Source organism: Chelonia mydas, chromosome 16 (genome assembly GCF_015237465.2).
Source record: "Chelonia mydas isolate rCheMyd1 chromosome 16, rCheMyd1.pri.v2, whole genome shotgun sequence".
Taxonomy (NCBI): Eukaryota; Metazoa; Chordata; order Testudines; family Cheloniidae; genus Chelonia; species Chelonia mydas.
Window position 1 is genome coordinate 1,015,814 of NC_057857.1, and position 24,939 is coordinate 1,040,752.

Here is a 24,939-nt window from a genome sequence, read left to right on the forward strand (position 1 = left end):
CCTACTTATACATCCCAAAATGCCATTAGCCTTCTTGGCAACAAGGGCACACTGTTGACTCATATCCAGCTTCTTGTCCACTGTAACCCCTAGGTCCTTTTCTGCAGAACTGCTGCCGAGCCATTCGGTCCCTAGTCTGTAACAGTGCCTGGGATTCTTCCTTCCTAAGTGCAGGACTCTGCACTTGTCCTTGTTGAACCTCATCAGATTTCTTTTGGCCCAATCCTCTAATTTGTCTAGGGCCCTCTGTATCCTATCCCTACCCCCCAGCGTATCTACCACTCCTCCCAGTTTAGTGTCATCTGCAAACTTGCTGAGGGTGCAATCCACGCCATCCCCCAGATCATTAATGAAGATATTGAACAAAACTGGCCCTAGGACTGACCCTTGGGGCACTCTGCTTGATACCGGCTGCCAACTAGACATGGAGCCATTGATCACTACCCGTTGAGCCCGACAAACTAGCCAGCTTTCTAGCCACCCTATAGTCCATAGCTAGTTAGGATGAGAGCTGAAAACGGAATCCAGGACTCTTTCTCCTGGGTTCTTTGCACTAACCACTTAGACCCATTTCCTCTCAACCAGAGGAATTCCTTAGGGATGCCATTTGGAATAATTCTGCAGTAGCTTAACATGTAGGGGAGAGGTAGAGGGAGAAGGAAAGTGCTTTTATTTGATACACAGAGTCCTGCATGTGGTGGGGGGCAAGTGTAAGATATAACTGAGGGAAAGCACTACTGAAGTGTACCCATACAAATGGCTTTGATGTTAAGGACAGCTGTCTGAGAGCTGTATGGTCCTTTCTGCAGCATAGCTCACCGTCCAGATCTATCTAAAGTATTGCTGGCCTGATTTCATCACTCCCACTGACCTGGATGGGAGTAATGGGTGCTCAGCAAGGCTTTCCTAATGTAGTGCACATCTCTGCTGCTGGTGGTATGTGCAGTGCTGTCACAAGTTACCTGTGTCCCTGCACAATGGGTATGTTGCATTTGTTGGTGTCGCCATGAAACAAATAAGGATCCCATGTGAAACTGCCTGGTCCCACAAGAGGTGTGCAGTCCCTGCTGTCCCGCCCTGCACTTTCTTTCATCATGTTGTTGTTGTTAGCTAACTGGAGGTCTTGCTCCTGACTTGAATTTTTACTATTCTGTCATAATATGCAGACGGCCTACTCTGGATATATGGGGTAACCGCTAGCTGTTAGCGAACAGAACATGTGCTGTTGGCTGACTGCCTCCTTCTGCATGCAGCTTGCTTTGGCAGGCTGCCCTGGCTTATGTGGACTGTAGGTTTTGACGAACCAGCTGTTGAAAAGTTTCATGAGCTTTTTTAATCAATAAATTAAATAGCCACGCTGCATTCAGGCCTTCCACTCTGGGGGGTTGGGAATCAGAAGCATCATCCGGTCAGTCTCTTGTGAACAAAGCATAGTGTCTGTACACAGTCCCTTCAAATCAACAGAACCATAGTCACCACTCTCTTTTACAGGCCCTTGCTTCAGAATGGATGCCTCTGACCCTTCACTGCTGGGGTAGCTAACTAAACGTATAACCTCTGTGTAAAGGGAAATCCCATTTGTTTTGTTTGGGGTGGGGGTTCCTCTATCATTGCAAGGCACACAGGTGATGTAGCTGGTCCATAGTGCAGTGTTGGTGTAGTTGTGTGGGTCCCAGGATATCAGAGAGACAAGGTGGGGGAGGTCATAGCTTTTATTGGACCAGCTTCTGTTGTGAGACATCAGCTTTTGTGCTTACGAAGAGCTCTGTGTAGCTTGAAAGCTTGTGTCTCTCACCAAGAAAAGCTGGTCCAATAAAAGATATTACCTCATAGAAATAATACGAATGTTATTTATGTGGATCCAGGAGGCTCAGGGAGCCAGCCATACAACAGAAAAAAACAAATCCAGAGCGATAAAAATAAAATAAAATCCCACACACATGAACAAGGGTATCTGATTATACAGGGAAAACCAGAGGGGTTTTTTTGTTTTGTTTTTTTAGAAAGAAAATCTTTATTTAGGAACATGGGAACAGAGGAATTTTTTTTTTTTTAAAGAGAAAGGTGAGCTAAGCTATTAGTTCAACGACATGATTAGGAAGCTAACTATTTAAATCAGGTTCCAAAGAAAAGCTCTATTAAAAGAGGAAAGGTGACATTTCACATTTAATGAGAGCACAATTGGCAAACATTTCAAAAACCAAAAGTGTTTATAAAAATTTAGTTCTAAAATGTAAATATGGGGAAGAAGACAGACCTAGGGCCAGTACTGGTCATTCTAAAAGCACCCTTTGAGAAAGACGAGCTTTAAAATACTTCATTAACATATGTTAGAAAATCCACAAAGGCTGTGGATTTAAGCAGATAGCAAGTTTCACACTGTAGGACCTTCTGCTTGGCAAAAGCAACATCGGAAAAAGCAAGCTGCTGACTTCAGACATGAGGTTGAAGTGCAGGGCAGGTGTGTGAGCGCAGAGACTCATCAGTACCAGGTGCAAGGAACAAGTCTTGAAGGCAGCCACCATTTAGAGTTTTAAAACTGATAGGGTTCTCTGGCAGTGGTGAGGCCATTGCTAGAATACTCTGCTTAGTCCTGGGCAAGAAGGTGTTGTGATTGACGAGTGGGGAGGAGAATTCAGAGAGGAGCAATAAAAGGGTCAGATGCTGCCCTTGTTCACAACAGCGTCTCTCTAGAGTGACTCCAGGTAAGCCATTTTCGCCAGTGTAACTGAGATGAGACTCTACCTCAAAGCGTTCCAGCAGCCAGGGAGATTGCGGTAGGCCAGGTCTACACTAAGAAGTTATGTTGACCCAGCTACGTCACTCGGGTGTGAAAAATCCACACCCCTGAGCAACCTGGATTTGTGCTGGAAATGGCCCACCTTGATGATCATACACATTGTAAGGAGAGTGATCACTTTACATAAGCTATTACCAGCAGGAGAGTGGGGTGGGAGGAGAGAAAACCTTTTGTAGTGATAATCACCGATTTTTTCATGGTTTGTGTGTATAAAAACGACTTCTGTACTTTCCACGGTATGCATCCGATGAAGTGAGCTGTAGCTCACGAAAGCTTATGCTCAAATAAATTGGTTAGTCTCTAAGGTGCCACAAGTACTTCTTTTCTTTTTGCTAACTCCCAGTGTAAACTGCACTAGGTTGACAGAAGAATGTTTCCATTGACTTAGCTACTGCCGCTCCGAGAGGCTGATTAACTATGCCGACCGGAAAACCTCTCCCGTTGATGTAATGCGTGTCTGTGCTGAAGTGCTGCAGTGTCATAGCTGCTGCTGGAGCAGTTTAAGTGTAGACACAGCCTTAGATGGAAAGAGTGAAATGTGTCTAGGTCCCTCTGTATCCTATCCCTGCCCTCCAGCGTATCTACCTCTCTGTGTAGCTGTTTGAAGCACGTGTACGATGTGTAAACAGCAAGGAGGGAGAGGATTTGTATAAAGTGATCCAAGGGGCAGTGACAGGAATAGGATGAAATGGAGCATAGGAAGTTTTTACAACTGAGATTTATAGATGGTAAAAGAGTCTCCCAAGGAAGTGGCACCAACTTTATCACTAGAATATTTAAAAGTAGACTGGGCAAAGCACTTGAAAGTGTAGAGAACAATTCTACACTGGTGAGAGGATGGACAGATTGGTGCCTTTTCCATTTCTAATTTCTGTGCTTCATGTAGTGTCACAGATTATTTGTATAATGCACAAAAAATGTGCTTTCCTGGCTCTTTTCCCTTAAGAGGTAATAGTTTTTATTTCCCTTCAGCAGTTCTATTTGTCTGATAGTGTTGGTTTTTTTTCTTCTGACACAGAGGGTGCTCCCAGGTGGGGATTATCAGGGCACTGATCGAAGCAGGCATCCCAGTTGATATGATTGGAGGAACTTCCATTGGCTCATTCATGAGTGCCCTGTATGCTGAAGAGCGTAGCTATAATCAGATGAGGATCAAAGCAAGGCAATGGGCAATGGTAAGAAAGTAGAATATATGTTTATATTCTTTTCCACTTTTAATGTATAGGAGTTTTGACATTAGCCACAGCACACATCGCAGCACAGAAGGAGCAGTCCAAGGTCAGAATACAGCCTCTGGATGTTAGGAGAGGTGAAGAAGGGTGTTTGAAATGGCTCTGATATGTTTGTTTTACCAGTAGTGAAGGATGAGATGCTGCCAGTGCCTTATGCAAAAGTGTACACTGCCACAGAGCATGAGAAACTTTGTTGGCAGAGTGCAGGATGCTTCCTGTAGACAGAACTGGTGCCTATTGGAGTGAGGCATGTCAGCAGCTCTGTACAGAACTAATCTCCATAAATCAGGAATCTGATATTTTGATCATGGAGCATATCTACCATGTCTGTTGGAAAAACAGAGCGCTCTTAGGGCACTCTGCTGGACTTGATCATATTTTGTAACTTTACACTGCATCAGTAGGACAAATGCCTCACTCTGGTGCTGTACTCAGCTGCATTCTTGCTGTGGATCTGGCTTTTCTTTCTCTCATTATACAGGTGGGTTTGGGGTGGATGTGTGATGGGGAAGGATCACATTAATGCATTTGGTGCAGTAAACAGACAGTACAGGAGCTTGAATTTAAAGTAGGGCTGTCAAGCGATTAAAACAATTTAATTACAATTTAAAAAATTAATTGCAGTTAATTGCCCTCAAACAATAATAGATACCATTTATTTAAATATTTTAGATGTTTTCTACATTTTCAAATATACTGATTTCAGTTATAACACAGAATACAAAGTGTGCAATGCTCACTTTATATTTATTTTTTATTACAAATATTTCCACTGTAAAAACGAAATAGTATTTTTCTGTTCACCTAATACAAGTATTGTAGGACAATCTCTTTATCATGAAAGTTGAACTTACAAATGTAGAATTATGTACAAAAAATAACTATTCAAAAATAAAAATGTAAAACTTTAGAGCCTACAAGTCCACTCAGTCCCATTTCTTGTTCAGCCAGTCAAGTTTGTTTACATTTGCTGGAGATAATGCTGCCTGCTTCTGGTTCACGTCACCTGAAAGTGAGAACAAGGTGTTCTCATGGCACTGTTGTAGCTGGCGTCGCAAGATATTTATATGTCAGATGTGCTAAAGATTCATGTGTCCCTTCATGCTTCAACTGCCATTCCAGAGGACATGCGTTCATGCTGATGACAGGTTCTGCTCGATAACAATCCAAAGCAGTGCAGACCGATGCATGTTCATTTTCATCATCTGAGTCAGATCCCAACCAGCAGAAGGTTGATTTTCTTTTTTGGTGGTTCAGGTTCTGTAGTTTCCACATCAGAGTATTACTCTTTTAAGATTTCTAAAAGCATGCTCCACATCTCATCCCTCTCAGGTTTTGAAAGGCACTTTAGATTCTTAAACCTTGGGTTGAATGTAGCTATCTTTAGAAATCTCACATTGGTACCTTCTTTGCGTTTTGTCAAATCTGCAGCAAAAGTGTTCTTAAAATGAGCATGTGCTGGGTCATCTGAGACTGCTATAACATGAAATATATGGCAGAATGCAGGTAAAATAGAGCCGGAGACATACAGTTCTCCCCCAAGGGGTTCAGTCACAAATTTAATTAACGCATTATTTTTTTTAACAAGCGTCATCAGCATGGAAGCATGTCCTCTGGAATGGTGACTGAAGCATGAAGGGCCATATGAATGTTTAGCAATCTGGCACATAAATACCTTGCAATGAAGGCTACAAAAGTCCCGGGCGAACGCCTGTTCTCACTTTCTGGTGACACTGTAAATAAGAAGCAGTCAGCAGTATCTCCCATAAATGTAAACAAACTTGTCTGTCTTAGCAATTGTCTGAATGAGAAGTAGGACTGAGTGGACTTTGTAGGCTCTAAAGTTTTGCATTGTTTTGTTTTTGAGTGCAGTTATGTAACAAAAAAACTACATTTGTAAGCTGCACTTTCACGACAAAGAGATTGCACTACAGTACTTGTATGAGGTGAACTGAAAAATGCTATTTCTTTTGTTTATCATTTTTACAGTGCAAATATTTGTAATAAAAATAATAATATAAAGTGAGCACTGGACACTTTGTATTCTGTATTGTCACTGAAGTCAATATATTTGAAAATGTAGAAAAACATCCAAAAATAATTAATAAATTTCAATTGGTATTCTATTGTTTAATAGTGCAATTAAAACTGTGATTAATCACGATTAATTTAGTGAGTTAATAGCGTGAATTAACTGTGATTAATCAACAGCCCTAATTTAAAGGAATGCCTCCCAGTCCATTTTGAAGACAGGCTGTATGTTAATCACCCAAAGCTATCCATCAAGCAGCCAGTCTGTCACTCCAAACTTGTTATGAATTTGGCACATCAGTCTCAGGATATTTGCCTAGTTCAGGGGGCAAAGGCAAGAGAATCCTCCAAGTCCTGGAAGATCTTCAGATAAGATATTTTGAAAGCACAGATGCTGGTTTTCTCCTAAGGAGACAGAGAAACCTGCACAATGATAGCATTGTAACACGCAAGGCCCTCGGCTGCCAGAGAGGGACTGTTAAGTTTCCACTACCATAGTGGTAGGTTGGGTCTGTGTGAGTTCCTGAGGACTGCAGGGCTGAAATAGACACCCATTGCTTCTGCATGTACACCAGCCCTACTCTCAGTATGAATGTACATCTTTGCACAAGATGGTTAGCTGGTGTTTATCATTGTTTCTTGTCTTTATATGTGCCGGAGTCTGTTTTCTTTCCAAGTCTGACCATATAACTTTCTCTCTTTCACTTTCACATGCTGTCATCTTTTGAGTAGAAGTGATTGACTGAGGTAATTCTTCTCTAAACTAACTAAGAACCAAATGTCTGATGTAAGATGTAGCCCCAGTGTTCCAGGGGTCAGGTACTGCATTAGGGAGGAAAATGTTGATTATTTTTTTAAATATACGAAACTCTGGGTTTTTTAGCTACACTTAGCTGTGTGCTGACTGTTTAAATAACAATTTATAATTTGTTTGAGAAATTAAAAACACCAGAAAACATGCACAAAACTGCCCTAGCATCAAGCAGTGCTGGTTATAGATGACTGATGGTAAAAGATAGCATTGGTTACATCTGGGATCTGCCAATTATAAAGTGATTTAATGTATTTATTTTATTTCTAGTTTTTATATAAAAATTGTTTCCAATTTGGTTTTTCTAATGAAAGGAAAGTGACCTGATGAAGTTTCCTAGCTGGATTGAAACTAACAGTCCTCTTATATCTTGTGAGACTTAAAGTGGGAGACAGAGAAATCTGCAACTGGCATCTTGCAGATCTGTTCTAACATTGCCTTTTGCAGGTAGCTTCTCCAGCTGTAGTCAGCTGTGGGTTTGGCTGCTTTCCTAGCCAAAGTCACAGTTGCACAAATAACGATCCATGCTGTAGGTTTTAGTCCTGGGATATTATGATAGCATTGTAACACGCAAGGCCCTAGGCTTCCAGAGAGGGACTGTTAAGTTTCCACTACCATAGTGGTAGGTTGGGTCTGTGTGAGTTCCTGAGGACTGCAGGGCTGAAATAGACACCCATTGCTTCTGCATGTACACCAGCCCTACACTGTGTAAATTTACATGTTTGGCTACTTTCCTAGCCAAAGTCACAGTTGCACAAATAATGATCCATGCTGTAGGTTTTAGTCCTGGGATATTATTCATGTGCAGCAAGGATGTGTCAAGGTCCCTGCCTAAGGCTATATCTTATCATAGAATCATAGAATATCAGGGTTGGAAGGAACCTCAGGAGGTCATCTAGTCCCCCCACCCACCCAGTTACACTTCTAAAATGGGATGGACTGTCAGACGTTATTTGAATAAACCCCTAGATTGAGGGTTCCCACCTTTACCAAATACACACACAGTCACTTCAAGGGGAGTGTCCAGATAACAAAGCCCACAAACTTCCCCACGTTTTCTGCTTGTTTTTGCTGCCATAGCAATCTCAGGTCCGCCCTTCCATCCCATCTCCCTTGAAGTTCACTTGTTCCCTGCCCTCCCAACTCTAACTCTGCACCCATTTCCCAACATGCCATGATCACTGCAGCGGTCTTGGCTTCACAGCACCATTACTAGAGTGCAGGGGTGTTATTCTGAGACGCTATGGAGGGATTTAAGAGAGGTCATGAAGGTTTTGTGGATTAAAACAGCTTTAAGTAACTTCCTGTAACTCTTACAGCTCTGCAGCCTCTTGAAATGGTAGCTCGAGCTTGGTGCCTTTTGAAAGCAGAGATTCTGGGCTTCCCAGTGGTTGCAGGTGCTGGGTCACTACACTTGGGTGGCTGCAGAGGCCTCACAATTAAACTGGCACTCAGTAACTTTGTAGAAATAAACTTAATTTAGTAACAATAGATCAGCCTTCCCACACCTCTTTAAGGTTTGGGAGGGAGCATGCTAGTCTCCTCCAGTGCACACAAGTCTACCATAAGAATGGCTGGTGGGTTGCACCTCCAAGAGAACTGAATTGTCATGGAGGGACAATCATCCTCTCGGTCTGAAAAGCCCTTTCTTTGCAAGCCTTTGAGATGAAGGGAGCTGTATCTGTCAAATGTTATTTATCATCCAGATGGGATAGACTTTTAAATTGTACATGCAGATTTTAGTCTAATTTTATTGATACACAAAGCATATGTTGTCAAATGGCTCATTCTTAGCATCGGTGCTGTTCTGTTAATCCAGTGTGGAGTGGCCCCACTTTCTATCCAGACTGCCGTATCCCTGCAATGTACAAATAAAAACTAGGTAATATTATCCTCAGAAATACTAATTTCATCTTATTATTGAAGAGTGCTTTGAAGAGCTGCTTGGGATTTTTATAACCATTTTGACAAGCACACACCATTCCACATGCAAAACAGGAGTTGCTTAATTATTTAGGGAGATGTCAAAATGTGGCAAGATAAGAACAGACAGCTCTGGGTGATGGCCTCTTCACTGCGGATGGCGTGCTGTGGGACTGGATCCAGCAAAATTATTTTCTGTGCCGCACAAAGCAGTGGAAGCCCAAAGTGGCAAACTTTTTAAGATTATGGGAGTGTGACTCTTCCAGGAATGGCTTTTCCACATACTTCCCCGTCACATCACAAATTACAGTAGCTGTCTTTGAGACCAAGGCTTTGGTGTGGCTTTCTTCATTACCCACTAACACTGTTCCTAGTGTTAGGAGCTCAGAGTTGTTAGGGAGTTCATGAAATCCCTTACTCTCCACAGAGGGCCTAATCTGAGTCTGTTACAGAGACTCAGCCAAACACCAGACAGCCTCAAAGTTCCAGGGTCCAAAAGCTGCAAGATCACTTCTGCCCTCCCCACAAGTCTCCATGAAAACTTCTCCACTGGGCTTGCTCAGAGGCAGGAAAGAGGCCAGATATTCAAGAACCAGTCAATGGGAGGATCAGTGTGTTGCTAGAGGAGAACAGTCTGGAAGTAGATTTTTACAAAATCAACCTGATACATAAAGGCTAGAAAGACCCTGTTCTGTGGAAACATCCTTTTTTCCCCTGCTGCCCTAGTTCCCATTAGCTGTGGCTGTTGAAGGTTATGGTTGTTTAGAACCACATGTTCTGGCTTTAGTAGCCTATAGGGACCTTATTATTTACATTCTCTATTGTGATGTATTAAATAACTTCAACTGGTTTCTGTGCCACCAGCCCAAATGAGAAATGGCTGCAGGACAAAAAAGCTTTTAGGTATTTTTAGAAATTGGCATCTCTTTGCTAGTGTGCTTGAGGGGGGACACGCAGTTTAATTTGGTGGGATCTCTGGATATAATGGACCAGCCAATAAATAATGGCTTTCATTTGCTATGCTGCAGATGGGGTGTGAAACTCACAGAGCATATCAATTATGTACTCTACTCCATTTATTCTGTTGTGCTTAGCAAGTTACAGTTTTCTATATATTTTTTAAAGCTGATAATGAATCCACACTAATAATATATCAAAGTATATATGATCCACTTACAGTTCTTACTATAGAAAATATTTTGATTTTATGTAGTGCCTATATTAGGTGGCTAAAATTTTTCCTATCTTAAGGAGTTAGAGGTTGGAAGAGCAGTGACTGGGCACATGCTCCACAGAGCCATGCACACAGCCTCATACATGCAAACAGGTTTTAATGAAAGGCGAGTTGTTAGCCAGGACACTGAGGGTATTAGCCACTCTCTGGCTCCCATGCTGGCATCACATGCTGGCATGCTGGCTCTTTGCAGCCTGGCATCACAGCCCAAATGTTGTTTTGCAGGACAAAGGAAGCCATCCTCTGAGGGCCACACTGCAATATCAGGACTGGGTCTAAATCCAGAGTCCCACTGCGGGACATAGGGCAGATGAAAGTGGGTCAGAGGGTGCTGTGAACGTGACATAGCCTTCTGGGGAAGAACACTGAGTGAGGATTGCAGTGTGATGTCCACAAGTTGAGGGCCACATGTGGTGTTTTCATTGTGGGAGGCATACAGCTCTCATTAGGAAGTAGAGAATAATTAGTTATTAGGTACTGCACTTTGCAAATCACTTCACATCCTACACTGTTGGGGTTTTTTTTGTTCATATGCCAGATCTTCATGTATAACAACACATACAAGTACAAAACAATGTAAACAAACACAAACCTAAGAAGAAAACGCAGGCATTGCCAAAGGCATTGGCATGAACACCAGGCAAGGATACTAAAGGAAAAGAGAGCTCATTCTACTCTCAGGAGGTGGGAAAACTTCCCTGTGAGAGGTCCCAGTGAGTGATAGCACATACAGCTGAGAGATAGCAGAAGTTGGTAGTCAGACGTGAGTGAGTGCTCTTATGTTAGCTTCAGATCTAACACAGTCATAGCACAAGCCAAGGAATGTTTAAGGTGAACTGCAGAGTTTTTAAAAAGTCCCTGATCCATAACAGGCTGCATGTAAACAAATGATAAATAATTCTGCAGTTTAAAATACCGGCAGCGGGGCACACACATTTCAGGTGTGCTTTAGCCTCCTGTCTGTGGACATGAGGAGTGCATCAGCAGCCTGCTCAAGAACTCTCTGGTGCAATTTACTGCCATTAGCACAGCTCATTAATTTTAAATTGCATTAAAAAAAATCTTTTTAAGCAATCATGAAGGTTTTATTCACTGTATCTTCCCAGGGTTTCTATTCCATTTGGACAAGGAAAGCAGGCTGATCGGTTTCTCCTTTATAGTACAGTTCAAGTGAGCTTGCTTTGATTCCCATGCACTAGCCAAGTGCTGGTGTGTTTGGGTCCCCGCACTAGAAGGGAACATTGAAATATTGAACATGTTTTTTGTGGAAGCCTTTAAAAAGCAAACATGAAAACATTGCTATTTAATAGTCACAGACAATACAGTAATATGGAGTTAGGGTGGAGAAGGTCTTGTCTGTCAGTTAGGGTAAAATGCCTTACCCAGATGTTGTAACCATCCCCAACCCAAGTGTAAGCGGGGGAATGGTCCCGCTATTGTGGGGAGCTTTCCTGGCTCCTGCGGTATCCCAGTGGCATTGGCTAGAGAAAGGATCTGAGTCCCCGCTCCCACCCTCTTTACCCAGAGCCCTGCCTGACCTCGAGGGCTCCTCTTTCGCTCTCCTGTGCAGCAGAGTCCTCAGAACCCCAACAAGGCTGGGCCCAGGATTCCTGAGAGGCTGAACCCCCAATCTTGTCATGGTCACTTAGGACAGGGGTTAGGGTGTCTCCACTCCTGGGTGCTCTCTCCTACTTCCTTGGCCTAGTGAGCACTACATTAAGTTCAAACCAAATATAATTTATTAAACAGCAACTGTAAGAAAAATAAGTATAAAATGGAAAAGGGTAAAGGAAATAAAGAATCTTCCCTTATGGGCACAGGGAACACCACAAACAGCCATCTCTGGGATGTAAGGAAAGTTCACAGTCTGTTCCTCACCCGTCCTAGACCTCCCTCTCAGGTCCTGGCTGCACTGGGGTGATATTGTGGGTCAGACGCCTGCTCTGGCCGTGGCCTCAGGCGCTAGGTGCCAGGGACCCTTCTCCCCAGTACAGGCCCCTCCCCCCATTGGCTTCACGTCGTCTCCCCTCTTCCCTCCCCCACCCCGACCAGCCTTCAAGGCCCTCGTGTCCGGCAACGTCTCCTTCCACTCAGCCCTCTGCCCAAGGTCCCACTTCACTCTCCCCAGCTCCTCGCCGCGCTCAACAGTGGGGTTACTTGTGGCATGTCTAGCTTCCTCCATCTAGCTTCTGGCCCTATAGCTGGCCAAGGTAGCTCAGCCCTTACTCACCATAGGCACAGATGGTCTATGCTTCCCCAGCTCCAGGCTGTTCCAGCTCCCCAGCTCTGCCTCTTCTGGCTCAGTGCTGTTGCCCTGCCTCCAGCCCAGCTCTGGCTCCAGCCCCATCTGCTTTCTGGGCTGCTTCTCTGGCCCCTCTGATGCTGGCTGCTGCTGCTCTGCCTCCAGCTCAGCTCAGTCTGCTGCTCTCCCCTTAGCTCTGCCCTATCCTGGCTCAGGTAGCTCCACCTAACACAGAGGATGTGCCTCAGGCTCCTGACTCTCTCATTGGTTTGTCCACCCTTTCAATCAGGGTGGCTGCTCCCCATTGGCCTTGGGGACTGTCAACTCAAGATGCTCATTTCTCTTTAGCTCTTCTCCTTTCTTTTGGTACTGGGAGAGGGCCAACCAAAAAAACCAACCCACTAAGTTTCAATAAGGGGCCAACATAAGCATTATAAACCCAGGAAATATAGAGCTAAGGGTGAATTTAAAAGAAATCTAAACATGCCTATGGTCTGGCAATGCACCAAAGGCACCCAAACAACCTTAACTGTCCCCTGTAATGAAACTTTCAATTTTTATAGTTCCAGAGGAACTTAAACTGATTTTTAAAAATATTATATCTTCCCCCTTCCCCCCCCCCGCCATGCCACTACAATATTGTTAAGGTTTTGGATGCTCTATCTATGCATTTTCAGACCTTGAACTATCTGGATTTCTTTGAAGTTCAGTCTTATTTCCTGGGTTTAAAGTGGTTGGGTTTGGAATAATTACAATGTCCATGCAATGTAGTTTACTCTAAAATATTGACACGTATGCTCCACCTTTAATCAATTTTAATATAGATTTCCCCTGGGAATTTCTTTGCTTGTTGGGTTTTTTCAAATTATTAAAGTATTATACATGAACATTAAACAAGAACCTGAAGAGACTATAAATATGTAATACTAACTTTGAACCATTTTTTAAAATTTTAGCTTATAAAAGTTAAATTCACCCAGACACTCTGGTTGCCAGTGTCCTGGCCAGTTAAGATGAGTTTATGGCAGTTTTGCATCTCCAGAGAAAAACAAAGTAGCTGGTGTGTGTGCTTCAGTGGTGCCCCTGTCTCCTGATTTCCATGTTACCCTGCATGCAGTTTCCTCTCACTTCTGCACCCAATACATTCCCCTGCTCACAAACCCTAGTTTTCCTCTGCTCATTGAGTGGATCTGGTGCAGTAGGTAGTTTTTGAAAATACCTGTTTTAGTATTAATGATCATGTTTGTTTGTTTTTAAAAATGCAAATATATCCCTCAGCAGAGGGTGAACAATAAAATCATCTCTCTGATGAACTCATGAAGAATTGCCATCTTTCAGAATGGCTGCCATATCCTGCCAATTGAGAATGAGGCCACAGGCTGTACACAGTTAAGATGTCCTCTGTACAAAAGCACACTGCCTTGGGAGTGAAGCCAAGCTACTTTTAGGGACGATATTGGCCTTCTTTATTTTTGAAAAGTAGAGAAAGGAGCACTAGGGAGGAGCAGGTAAAGGCAGGCGATGAGCCATCTTTGCTAAGGGCAGCCTGTACCTTCAGCCCCACGAAGAGCAATAGGAGATGTCAGCTATTTTGGAAGAGGACATTTCAACTAAAGGAGAAACTTTCAGTTATAAAGAATAAGAATATGTTGTTTTGAAGTAGAATTAATGACCATTCATTCTAAAATATTTCTTCCACGGTACCTTACGTACAAGGTTTCAGCGAGTATTTACTCTATGGGAAGTCTGCATTGTTAAGACCAGTAGGGACAAAAACCGGTATGACACTGGGCACTAAATTTCTTGAAGGTTCTAGTTAACAATTTAATTATATCTCATAAACTAATGGATTTTCTGGTATGTTCCCAAAAATAATTTTATACTTTTTTTTTTTTTTAAAAAAAAGTACTTTAATTTTGGACGGATTCACTGTATTTATCACATATAACAGGTTGAATCCCTCCTTGAAGTGTAAAACTTACCTCACTATTAACTCTGGAGCCATGACCAGCATGTTCCTTATTAGGTTTGGCAAACTTTCTCCACCCTCTCAAAGCCTTAAGTGTGCAAACGTGTGAAGTTGACAGTTCTGTTATCTTCTGCTAAGGCATTTCAGCTCTTTTAGGGGTTCCTTATTCAGCTGCTTTTAGTTGACTTGTTTTTATAGAACTTTGTTTTAACAGGTTTCAGAGTAGCAGCCGTGTTAGCCTGTATTCGCAAAAAGAAAAGGAGTACTTGTGGCACCTTAGAGACTACCCAATTTATTTGAGCATAAGCTTTCGTGAGCTACAGCTCACTTCGTCGTGTAGCTCTCGAAAGCTTATGCTCAAATAAATTTGTTCGTCTCTAAGATGCCACAAGTCCTCCTTTTCTTTTTGTTTTAACAGTCACACTGTCTCGGAGCAGGAAGAGTATCGATAGAGGAGAATGGAAATCATGATGTGGGCTAGTTCTGCACTTTCTTAAACCCTTGCTAAAGTGAAGAGGCAACTAGATGTTGATTACAAATCATTTAATGGACTGCAGCCATAGAGGCCTTGTTGGTGCATTAATCCGCCCCAGTTCCTGCGTGCCTAAGCCCCATTCATTAAGTCATGGAAAAGATGTGGAAAGGAAAAAAGATTTTTGTCTAATAAAATGCTATTTAATTGAGAAAAAGAATAGTGGATTATTCTCTTGGTGTGGTATTTAAAATTGACACAGTAAGTGGGAAGATATCATTTGCATATTTAGATGTCTTGCATTGAATTTTAATTTAATTTGGTATAATATACTCAGACATTAAGCTTCTGTAGTCCTGTATTTCACTCAAGCCCAGATAATGTAGCTATGCTAATGGATTGGAGGCTTCCTGATTTTCAAATTAAATTAATAAACTAGTAAATTAAATAAAGGAAACATTGTTTAGCACAAAGATTTAGCAAATCTGAAATTAAAAGAAATTCCATGAAAGCTTAATTCTTGTTTGGGCCTGTTACACTGAAGATATTTGAGAGTGTCTGCCTACCTGCCTGTCTAATCTAAACTCATTTATTTAGCTACACTAGATGAACCTGTGTTACGTTTTTTCTGGAGGGCCCATCATCCTCATAGCTCAGTGCTGGTTTTTAAGAAAAAAGATAAGGAACGTGCTAATTGATTTAGGAATAAAAATTATTTACACTTCTATAGAGAGGCTGTGGAAGCTCTAAAAGATGAATTAATTCGGCATGACATCACCCTTGCACGTCGAATTATATGGATTGAAGAAGTGTTACACCGAGGCACAAAGAGATTATAGATGTGCCCCAAAATGGCCTAATGAGCAAGTGGCAGAGCCAAGAATAGAGCCACAAATCCTCACTCCCAGCCCCCTGTTCTAGCCCCGTATACCATATCCCTGTGCATCCCAGTCAGGATAATCTAGCTTTATAGTGTCATTTCTATGTAGCAACGGGACAGATCATATACAGTATAGTAAAACTTACTCATTTTAGCGTCAACAAAGAAGATGGGAAGTGCTGAGGTCCTCTAATCCTTCCATACTCCACAGTCTCCAGAAATAGATTGGGTGGGAAATGTCCACCTAATGGCAGTGCCCATGTTTTTCTGCTGTAGAGAGTTTGCTACTTTAGTGTGGACTTTTACATAAACTAAGTAATGCAGATGCATATTTTTCTGTATCCTTAATAGAAGCTAAATACAGAGTTTGAAGTTATTTTAATCTATGACACTCAACAAAGCAGATATTGTTTGTGACCCTTGCTGTTATGTTTTTGGTTCTTTTGATGATTGTGTTCACCAGAGTAGCTGTTTCATCTTTGCTTTTAAATTTGGAACAGAACCTCACTCCAAATGCAGATGAGTAGGATTTCAGTGGGTTTCCACCATATAGCTCACCTTTGAAATATTTTCTTCCTACTTTTAGGAAATGAATTCAGTGTTTAAGACTGTGCTAGACTTGACATATCCAATAACCTCCATGTTCTCTGGAGCTTCATTTAACAATGGCATCAGCAACATCTTCAAAGACAAACAGATTGAGGTAACTTGCTTGTTTGCTTTAATGTGTAACAAATGTTCTCCTCCTGTTGGACTGCAATAGAAAGGTCTGTTTTTTCTATGCTCATAATAGTTTAGGTATTCTGGCCTGATGTACAGCATGCTGTAACGATTAACTTAACATTGCACCAGCCTGGGAGGGAGGATTTACCTTTAATGCCATTTTAATGGAATTTGGACCTACCATGTGGTAGGTAAAATATCTGTTTGATCACTTCTGTTTGGATTGCCAATTAAACCCGCCTGGCTGAGATCCTGAGTCAGGGCCATGTGACCTTGTCACTCACTGCTGGGTTGTGCCTCCTTTTGGTGTTCTAGGGATTAGCTCTGCCCAGTTTAGCGCCCCCTTCTGTCTCCTCCACCGTCTGCACCTCTCCTCCCGTTCACAGATTCGCAGCACAGCTGCTTTGTGACTTAGCCTTCCAGCCAGGTCACACTGTAATTCCCCTCCCAGTGGGGAGTCCTTCAGAGTCTTTCTGCTCAAGTGCGTCAGGCAGTCCTCCTCATGCCCAGGCCTTGACCCTGTCACTCAAGCAGTCTTCTAGTTCGCTGCCCCAAGCAGTAATACTCTGCAGTGGTTGGTAGGGGACCTTAGGCCTGCCCTCTACTTTGGGTTCCAGTCCAGGGCCTTGTAACAAGAGGTTGAGGTCTGCAGGGCACCCACCTTACTGCTCTAGCCCCTGAACTACTTCCTACTGTGTTTCTCCAGGTCTCCAAGTCAGATCTCTCTAAGGCCTAGTAGGTCTCAGGGGTTCCTTCCCCGCTTCCTTCTACCTTACTCCAGGGAGAGAGGCTACAGACTTCCTCCCTGCTGCCCCCTTACACCTTTGCCAGCCTCCTGGCCTTATGGAAGCCCCTGGCTGATCCCTCCCAGGTGTCCTTTCTAATCAAGGCTCTCCAGCCTAATTTGCCCTCATTTGCTGCTTAATTGGCTGATTGGGCCTGCCTGGCCTAATTCAGCTCTCTCAGCGTTGGTGTGGGGAGTACACCTGACCACAAACCTAAATGGTTTTTCATTATTGTCTCGCTAGTCCAGTCGGTAATTCTTTTAAACTAGTCACTCTTTTGAAAGAAGAGTTTGTGTAACCCTTTGGGGTGCATTCCACAGAAAGGGCTTAAAAAAGTGCAGTGAACATTTTAAAATGTGCATTGACTTTTTAAGAATGAACATACTGAATGTTAACCGTTTCTGCTCTCTGTATTGTAGGTCAGGACCTTTTTGGTCATTTTTAGGCACAGTGTAAGATGCCTGTGAAACGACTGACATGTGAAATGTCACCTCATCCTCCACTGTCGCTGTCATAAAGCACATGATTAAAAACTCTTCTCCCAGCAATCCCAATCAGGGCAGCATTTGTCTAGCTCAGGGGTCGTATCCCATTTTGCTCAACTGTAATCCATATGCCTGTGTGTTTGTCAGAGACGCTCCCAGTGCAACGCCTTGGCCGCAGGGCTAATGCAATCCCTAGATGTATAAATGGGAATCTCGAATAGGAGTAGGGACGTCATATAACCTCTGGGTTTTGGCACTGGTGCAGCCACTACTAGAGTACAGTGTCCACTTCTGGTGTCCACAATTCAAGAAGGATGTTGATATATTGGAGAGGGTTCAGAGGAGAGCCACAAGAATGATTAAAGGAATGGAAAACCTGCCTTATAGTGATAGATTCAAGGAGCTCGATCTATTTAGCTTAACGAACAGGTTAAGGGTGACTTGATCACAGTCTATACGTACCTACCTGGGAAACAAAAATTTGATAACAGGCTCTTAGATCTAGGAAAGAAAGGCACAACACAGTCCAATGGCTGGAAGTTGAAGCTGGACAAGTTCAGACTAGAAATAAGACATATGTTTTAAAAATGAGGTTAACCAACCATTAGAACAACTTAGCAAGGGTCGTGGTGGATTCTCCATCAGTGGCGATTTGTAAATCAAGACCGGATGATTTTCTAAAAAATCTGCTCTAGTTCAAACAGGGATTAATTCAGGGAAGTCCTATGACCTGTGTTATACAAGAGGCCAGACTTGATGTTCTCGATGGTCCCTTCTGGCTTTGGAATCTGTGAATCTCTTTGGAATCCTCTTGGTATCAGACTATGTTTAATAAACAGCTTTTTAAAAACGTACTGCATCAAGAAGGCTAACGGCATTTTGGGCTGTATAAGTAGGAGCATTGCCAGCAGATCGAGGGACATGATCATTCCCCTCCATTCGGCATTGGTGAGGCCTCATATGGAGTACTATGTCCAGTTTTGGGCCCCACACTACAAGAAGGATGTGGAAAAATTGGAAAGAGTCCAGCAGAGGGCAACAAAAATGATTAGGGGGCTGGAGCACATAACTTATGAGGAGAGGCTGAGGGAACTGGGATTATTTAGTCTGCAGAAGAGAAGAATGAGGGGGGATTTGATAGCTGCTTTCAACTACCTGAAAGGGGGTTCCAAAGAGGATGGATCTAGACTGTTTTCAGTGGTAGCAGATGACAGAACGAGGAGTAATGGTCTCAAGTTGCAGTGGGGGAGTTTTAGGTTGGATATTAGGAAAAACTTTTTCACTAGGAGGATGGTGAAGCACTGGAATGCGTTACCTAGGGAGGTGGTGGAATCTCCTTCCTTAGAGGTTTTTAAGGTCAGGCTTGACAAAGCCCTGGGTGGGATGATTTAGTTGGGGATTGGTCCTGCTAAGAGGCCTCACCAATGCTGAATAGAGGACAATGATCACGTCCCTCGATCTGCTGGCAATGCTCCTACTTATACAGTCGAAAATGCTCCTTCTTGGCAGCAAGGGCACACTGTTGACTCATATCCAGCTTCTCGTCCACTGTAACCCCTAGGTCCTTTTCTGCAGAACTGCTGCCAAGCCATTCGGTCCCTAGTCTGTAGCGGTGCATGGGATTCTTCTGTCCTAAGTGCAGGACTCTGCACTTGTCCTTGTTGAACCTCATCAGATTTCTTTTGGCCCAACCCTCTCATTTGTCTAGGTCCCTCTGTATCCTATCCCTACCCTCCAGCGTATCTACCTCTCCTCCCAGTTTAGTGTCATCTGCAAACTTGCTGAGGGTGCAATCCACACCATCCTCCAGATCATTAACGAAGATATTGAACAAAACCGGCCCCAGGACCGACCCTTGGGGCACTCCACTTGATACCGGCTGCCAACTAGACATGGACCCATTGATCACTACCCGTTGAGCCCGACAATCTAGCCAGCTTTTTATCCACCTTATAGTCCATTCATCCAGCCCATACTTCTTTAACTTGCTGGCAAGAATACTGTGGGAGACCATGTCAAAAGCTTTGCTAAAGTAAAGGAATAACATGTCCACTGCTTTCCCCTCAGCCACAGAGCCAGTTATCTTGTCATAGAAGGCAATTAGGTTAGTCAGGCATGACTTGCCCTTGGTAATCCATGCTGACAGTTCCTGATCACTTTCCTCTGCTTCAGAATTGATTCACCGAGGACTTGCTCCATGATTTTTCCAGGAACTGAGGTGAGGCTGACTGGCCTGTAGTTCTCCAGATCCTCCTCCTTCCCTTTTTTAAAGATGGGCACTACATTAGCCTTTTTCCAGTCATCTGGGACCTCCCCCGATCACCATGAGTTTTCAAAGATAATGGCCAGTGGCTCTGCAGTGACATCTGCCAACTCCTTTAGCACTCTCGGATGCAGCACATCAGGCCCCATGGACTTGTGCTCGTCCAGCTTTTCTAAATAGTCCTGAACCACTTCTTTCTCCACAGAGGGCTGGTCACCTCCTCCCCATGCTGTGCTGACCAGTGCAGTAGTCTGGGAGCTGACCTTGTCTGTGAAGACATCAGCTGTCACCACCTCAGAAATAGACACTGATGCAAAATGGACAGTTATAGAACCCAGCTACCCCATTATCACTGTTATACCTGCCCTACAGAGAGAGAGAAATTAACTTTGCTAGCACTTGTTCACTACTCATGCCAGTAAAGATATTGAGACTGAAAAATGAGTATATGTAGGGATGTGTATACACAAGAACGTCTCCTAAAAGTAACAGTGAGACTTGCACTAAGGAGGACTCCCAGTGGGCAAACCCTTGTCTTAAAGGATTATTTCAAAGCGTCCCCAAAGTTTCCAATACAATTTTGTTTGCCCTTTAAAAACTCACTTCTTCTGGGCATCCACATTTTCTCATCTGTAATTGTATAAGACGGGTTTTGCTGTAAAGAGTGCTAATGCTGTAGGTTAACATAACTCCAAAAGGAGTAAATATAGACTTTTATAAACATGGGTTATGGATCTGCTAAACCTTATGAATACCTATATGAATCTCAAAAACCTTCTTATTTTCCTGGAAATATTATTTCATTAGTGTTAGGGAAAGAGAACATGGCTTTTCATCCCAGTTGGTTATACATAAAGTGTTTGCTTTAGAGCCAGATTTTTAGCCACCCACGCAGGGCTCGCATTTTCATCTCTGTGTGCAGGCATTTATGTGTATATGTCCCTGTGTTAGAATTGCTTGTCAGCTTATGCCCAGGGTTACTGATGACTGTAAAACTGACACTTCCTGTATTGCAGGATCTGTGGATTCCTTACTTCACTATCACGACTGACATTACTGCGTCAGCCATGAGAGTCCACACAGATGGTAAGTGTGTCCAGATAGTCTTCTGCGGGGCGGGGGTGTCTCTGAGCTTGCAGTGATGTTTGAATGCCAGCCTTTCTGTATAGTTTCATTCCTTTCCATCCCTTTACTTTTCCGTCGTCCTTCTCAGTGCTACCTGCTGAACACCAGATCCATGGCTGCACACAGATTACAAGGAGCTATAGCACCTGAGGAATTGAAATAGGCAAGATGATTCACTGCGTGGAGTGTAAATTTGTTCATGGACACCAATGTGTTCATAAAAACATGCATGGAATACAAAAACTCCCCCTTAAATCAGAATTAATTGTAAAAATCATGCATTTAAATAAAAGCCCTCATGAATCTAGCTGTTCTCCCCAGGAAGAGACATGGGGTCAGATGCTTATTTACAATAAGGCCCCTTTGTTGCTCTGGCACTATATAGGGATCTTTATAACTTTAAGGCTGTCTTACATTGCCAGAGCAGTGTAAAAGGGTCTTAGTGTAAATGAGAAACCAGGCCCATTGGTTTGTTTACTGTTTTTGCTTATGCAATATAGTCACCTCTGTTTGGCTCCCGATTATTGTCCTTTTCTATGGTTTTTCACAAAACCATTTAAAAATATGGCTGAGTTCTCCCTGCTTCTTTTAAACTGGTCTGTTGGAGAACTTGCCTCTTAGTAGGGAAGTGACAAACTTGCAAGTATGATACACCAAACTGGAGTGTTCCAAGACAATAGATTAGAATTTAGCCGCTACTCACAACACAGTGTTCATTTTTAATACTGGTCAAGTGATTTTCTCTTTGAAAGAAAATAGTGACAAGTTTTGAGCTCTACCAGCCATTGCACCGTGTGGCTTTGATCACTTCTGTTTTTCTCTCAGTAAAACATACCCATCTGATTCCCATGTCTTCCTTCTAAACACTTGCAATAGCAAAGGGATAAGAGGAAGCCGGGAGCTTTCCCTTTTAGTTCTCTCATTCATCATTCCCTTGCAGTCTCCTCTTCTAGGGGATCATAAATGGGCTCTTCAAGTGCCAAAAATCTCTCATAGGAATTGCTTCCTATTCATTGAGATGTAATGAGTTACCATTTGACATTAATGGAAATTGATCTTATGGTCAAATTTTGTTCAGCACCAGCAGCCTTATCTTGGTGGAGTGGTTTGTGGAGAGGCCTTTAATACTATAGAGCAGCCTATCTCTGAAATACCAGTTATGAAGACACATTGTAAAATCAATAGGCAGCCACTTATCAGTGCTGGCTCCTGCTGGCACATCTTTCTGCTTTCCTCCTCCCCCACCAGTGTGTCTGTTTTGTTAATCCAGCTACATCCTGCTTGGCATTTGAGAACACAGATTCCTTTTTCCAGGAATAAGTTTTAAAATAATAACAGAATATTAAAGCATAGGGGAAACCCTGAGAATTGCTCAGACCAGTCTCTGGAATTCACTGCATGCATCAAAAAAATAGAGGGAAAACCCCCCAAACACATCCACCTCAAGCATTATTCAGTCTTCAGTATTCTATTGACGAGATCCCAAAAGCCAAGCTTTTCCCCATCTAGAGATCCCCAGTAAACCTATAACCAAAAGTAGTGAAGAGCAAACGTCCTACCAGCATTGACCTCTGATAGACAAAAGAAACACTGTTACAAATCCATACCCACCTCAGAAGAACCAGTAATGAAAGATTCTAGATGCAAAATTCTCTACACCCAGTTTGACCAGCAAGATTTGAAGTCTGATGTGCTAAGGGCTAACTATTGAGAGCTGAGCTTGTGGAGGGAACATTGCAACTCCAATTTAACATTAATATAATTAAATTTTACCCCTTGGTGTGAGAGTGACGATATGGCCAGTGCCTTCTGTTCTATTGTGGCCTACTGCACTCTGCACAACATCTGTGAGGATAAAAGTGAGTGTTTTCCCATGGAGTGATTTGCAGGCCAGGCATAGGCAACCAGAAAGTAGACCTGGCATCACTGGGGCTGGGTCCAGGCAGGAAAAGGAAGTAAGGGTTGCCTAGTTTTCCCACATCCTTGGAAAGGAGGGGGATGTGGATGAAGAGATGTGAATGAAGAGATGCGATGCTGTGATGGGGACCTGTAATTTGTAAACAATTTTTATTGTTGTACTCTTATCACTAGGGAGCCTAGAAATCCGTTTGACACAGAAAACCATGGAATGTATGTTTTTTACAGAGAATCTTTAGTTTTTACATTTTGTGAAAAAATAAAAACATATATTAGCTATTAACTACATTTTACTAAAAGTACCAATGTCGCTTATTCAGTGTGCGCAACCTTCCCCTCTTGTGGTTGATTTTTGAATGCACTTTAAATTTACATAGCTAAACATACTCCAATAAACTGCCTCCGGCGTATAGAGGTTACCCAACGGTGTGTAGGTGTTCATGTTTTAGTGCATCTCAGATTTCACTTCAGCCTCCCGAACTAACTCAGACAGTGAATAATGTTAATATAAAAGCAATTTTCGATTTTTTGTGCATTTAAAAAAACAGTTTTCTGAAAATACAGAATACAGACATAGAAGTATTTGGTATATGTAAGAAATACAAATTGCAATTCTACTAATTTATTTTATTATAATAATTGAAGGCCCTGGTAGTCTTTGAACTTGCTTCAAAATTGTAAATATTGTGTTCAACTGATACCTATATATATTGTGGCCCAGGAAACTAAAGTTCAGCATTTCATTTTAATCGTGGAAAAACGCAAATTTTTATGTTTTTTTTTTATAGGAGGTTTTTTTTATCACAGAAAACTAGGATCCCTGCTTATCATAGCCACAGAACCTTTCCATTTTGTTCTCTAGCTTGGGGCCTTTTCTGCAGAGAGGTGTGGCTGGAGGGGAATCTCCGTCCTCTCGGCTGTTATTGCTAAGTGTGACTGTCCCAGCTTGGCTGTTATTGCTAAGTGTGACTGTCCCAATGGAAATTGGGATTTCCATTGTCTCATCTGGATCCTCCCGTCACATGTGCAGACTTTATTCAGTTTGTTAATGTCTCTGGTCTCCAATCAGGCTGCTGTGTGAGTCAAACACCTTGTGCCTTCCCTTTACACTCAGTGTATAGCAGTGCAAAGCCCAGGGGAAACTGAGGCATGCAGAGGCATAAAAAATATATTGTCAAAATTCCCATATTCATCACACCCTACTGATGGACAGTCCTATTGACAAGAGTCCTGGCTGGAAGGCTCAGTCCATCTGAAGTGGAAGTGCCTGCCAAGGCAGTGAAAGAGCATTTTTTGGTCATGGTTTAAAAGAGGAAAGAGTCCCTCACTATATGTTCTGCATCAGCACCAGGCTACAATTTTATCACTTTGGAATCCTTTCATTACAGCTAATGTTGGCAGCCCACAGACACATTCTGGTAAGAATTAGATGTGCATTTCGTTAACCAGGTTTTAAAAATCTGGGCTTGGCTGAGAGGGTGAGGTGAAGTCCTAGCAAGGTGTTTGGGACAGTACTTTGCTAGTCAAGGTATAAATCTATATCATTACATCCAGTGGGGAGCTGGAGCTGGTTCGCACCAGTTCGCTTGAACCAGTTGTTAAATTTAGAAGCCGGTTTAGAACCGGTTGTTAAAGGGGTGGGCAAACTCTGGCCCGCAGGCCACATGCAGCCCTCAGGACCGTCCTGTCCGTCCCACCTGAGCTCTCGGCTGGGGAGGCTCCCTATGAATTTTTGCTCACCCGGCGGCACGTCCTTCACTCGCTCCGAGCCTTCGCGGCACTTCAGCAGCAGGTCCTTCAGTGCCGCCAAAGACGTGGAGCGACTGAAGGACGTGCCACCGAAGTGCCGCTGAAGGCTCGGAGCAACTGAAGGAACCGGTTCTTCAGCTTCTGGCAGCTCATCACTGATTACATCGATGTGGCAGAGTTATTAAAGAGCAGAATTTGCAAAGATTTGGGCTCATGCTTGCAAAGCCTGTACTCTTTTAATTGTTTTGCCAGGAATAATTATAAAGGTAGTTTGAAAGAGTCACTACTTGTGTTTAAA

The 24,939-nt window shown here is 42.9% G+C and overlaps 1 protein-coding gene across 7 annotated transcripts in view; it reads left to right on the forward strand.

Moving 5' to 3' along the window:
• The window catches only part of PNPLA7 (patatin like phospholipase domain containing 7), a 398,841-nt gene that overhangs the window by 327,808 nt on the left and 46,094 nt on the right, over positions 1–24,939 (forward strand). For all 7 annotated transcript variants that reach the window (XM_043530657.1, XM_043530661.1, XM_043530656.1 and 4 more), the window contains 3 exons: positions 3,819–3,975; positions 16,181–16,297; positions 20,867–20,936. In XM_043530657.1, coding sequence (XP_043386592.1) covers positions 3,819–3,975; positions 16,181–16,297; positions 20,867–20,936 — 344 coding nt within the window. The remainder of the gene's footprint in view (positions 1–3,818; positions 3,976–16,180; positions 16,298–20,866; positions 20,937–24,939) is intronic.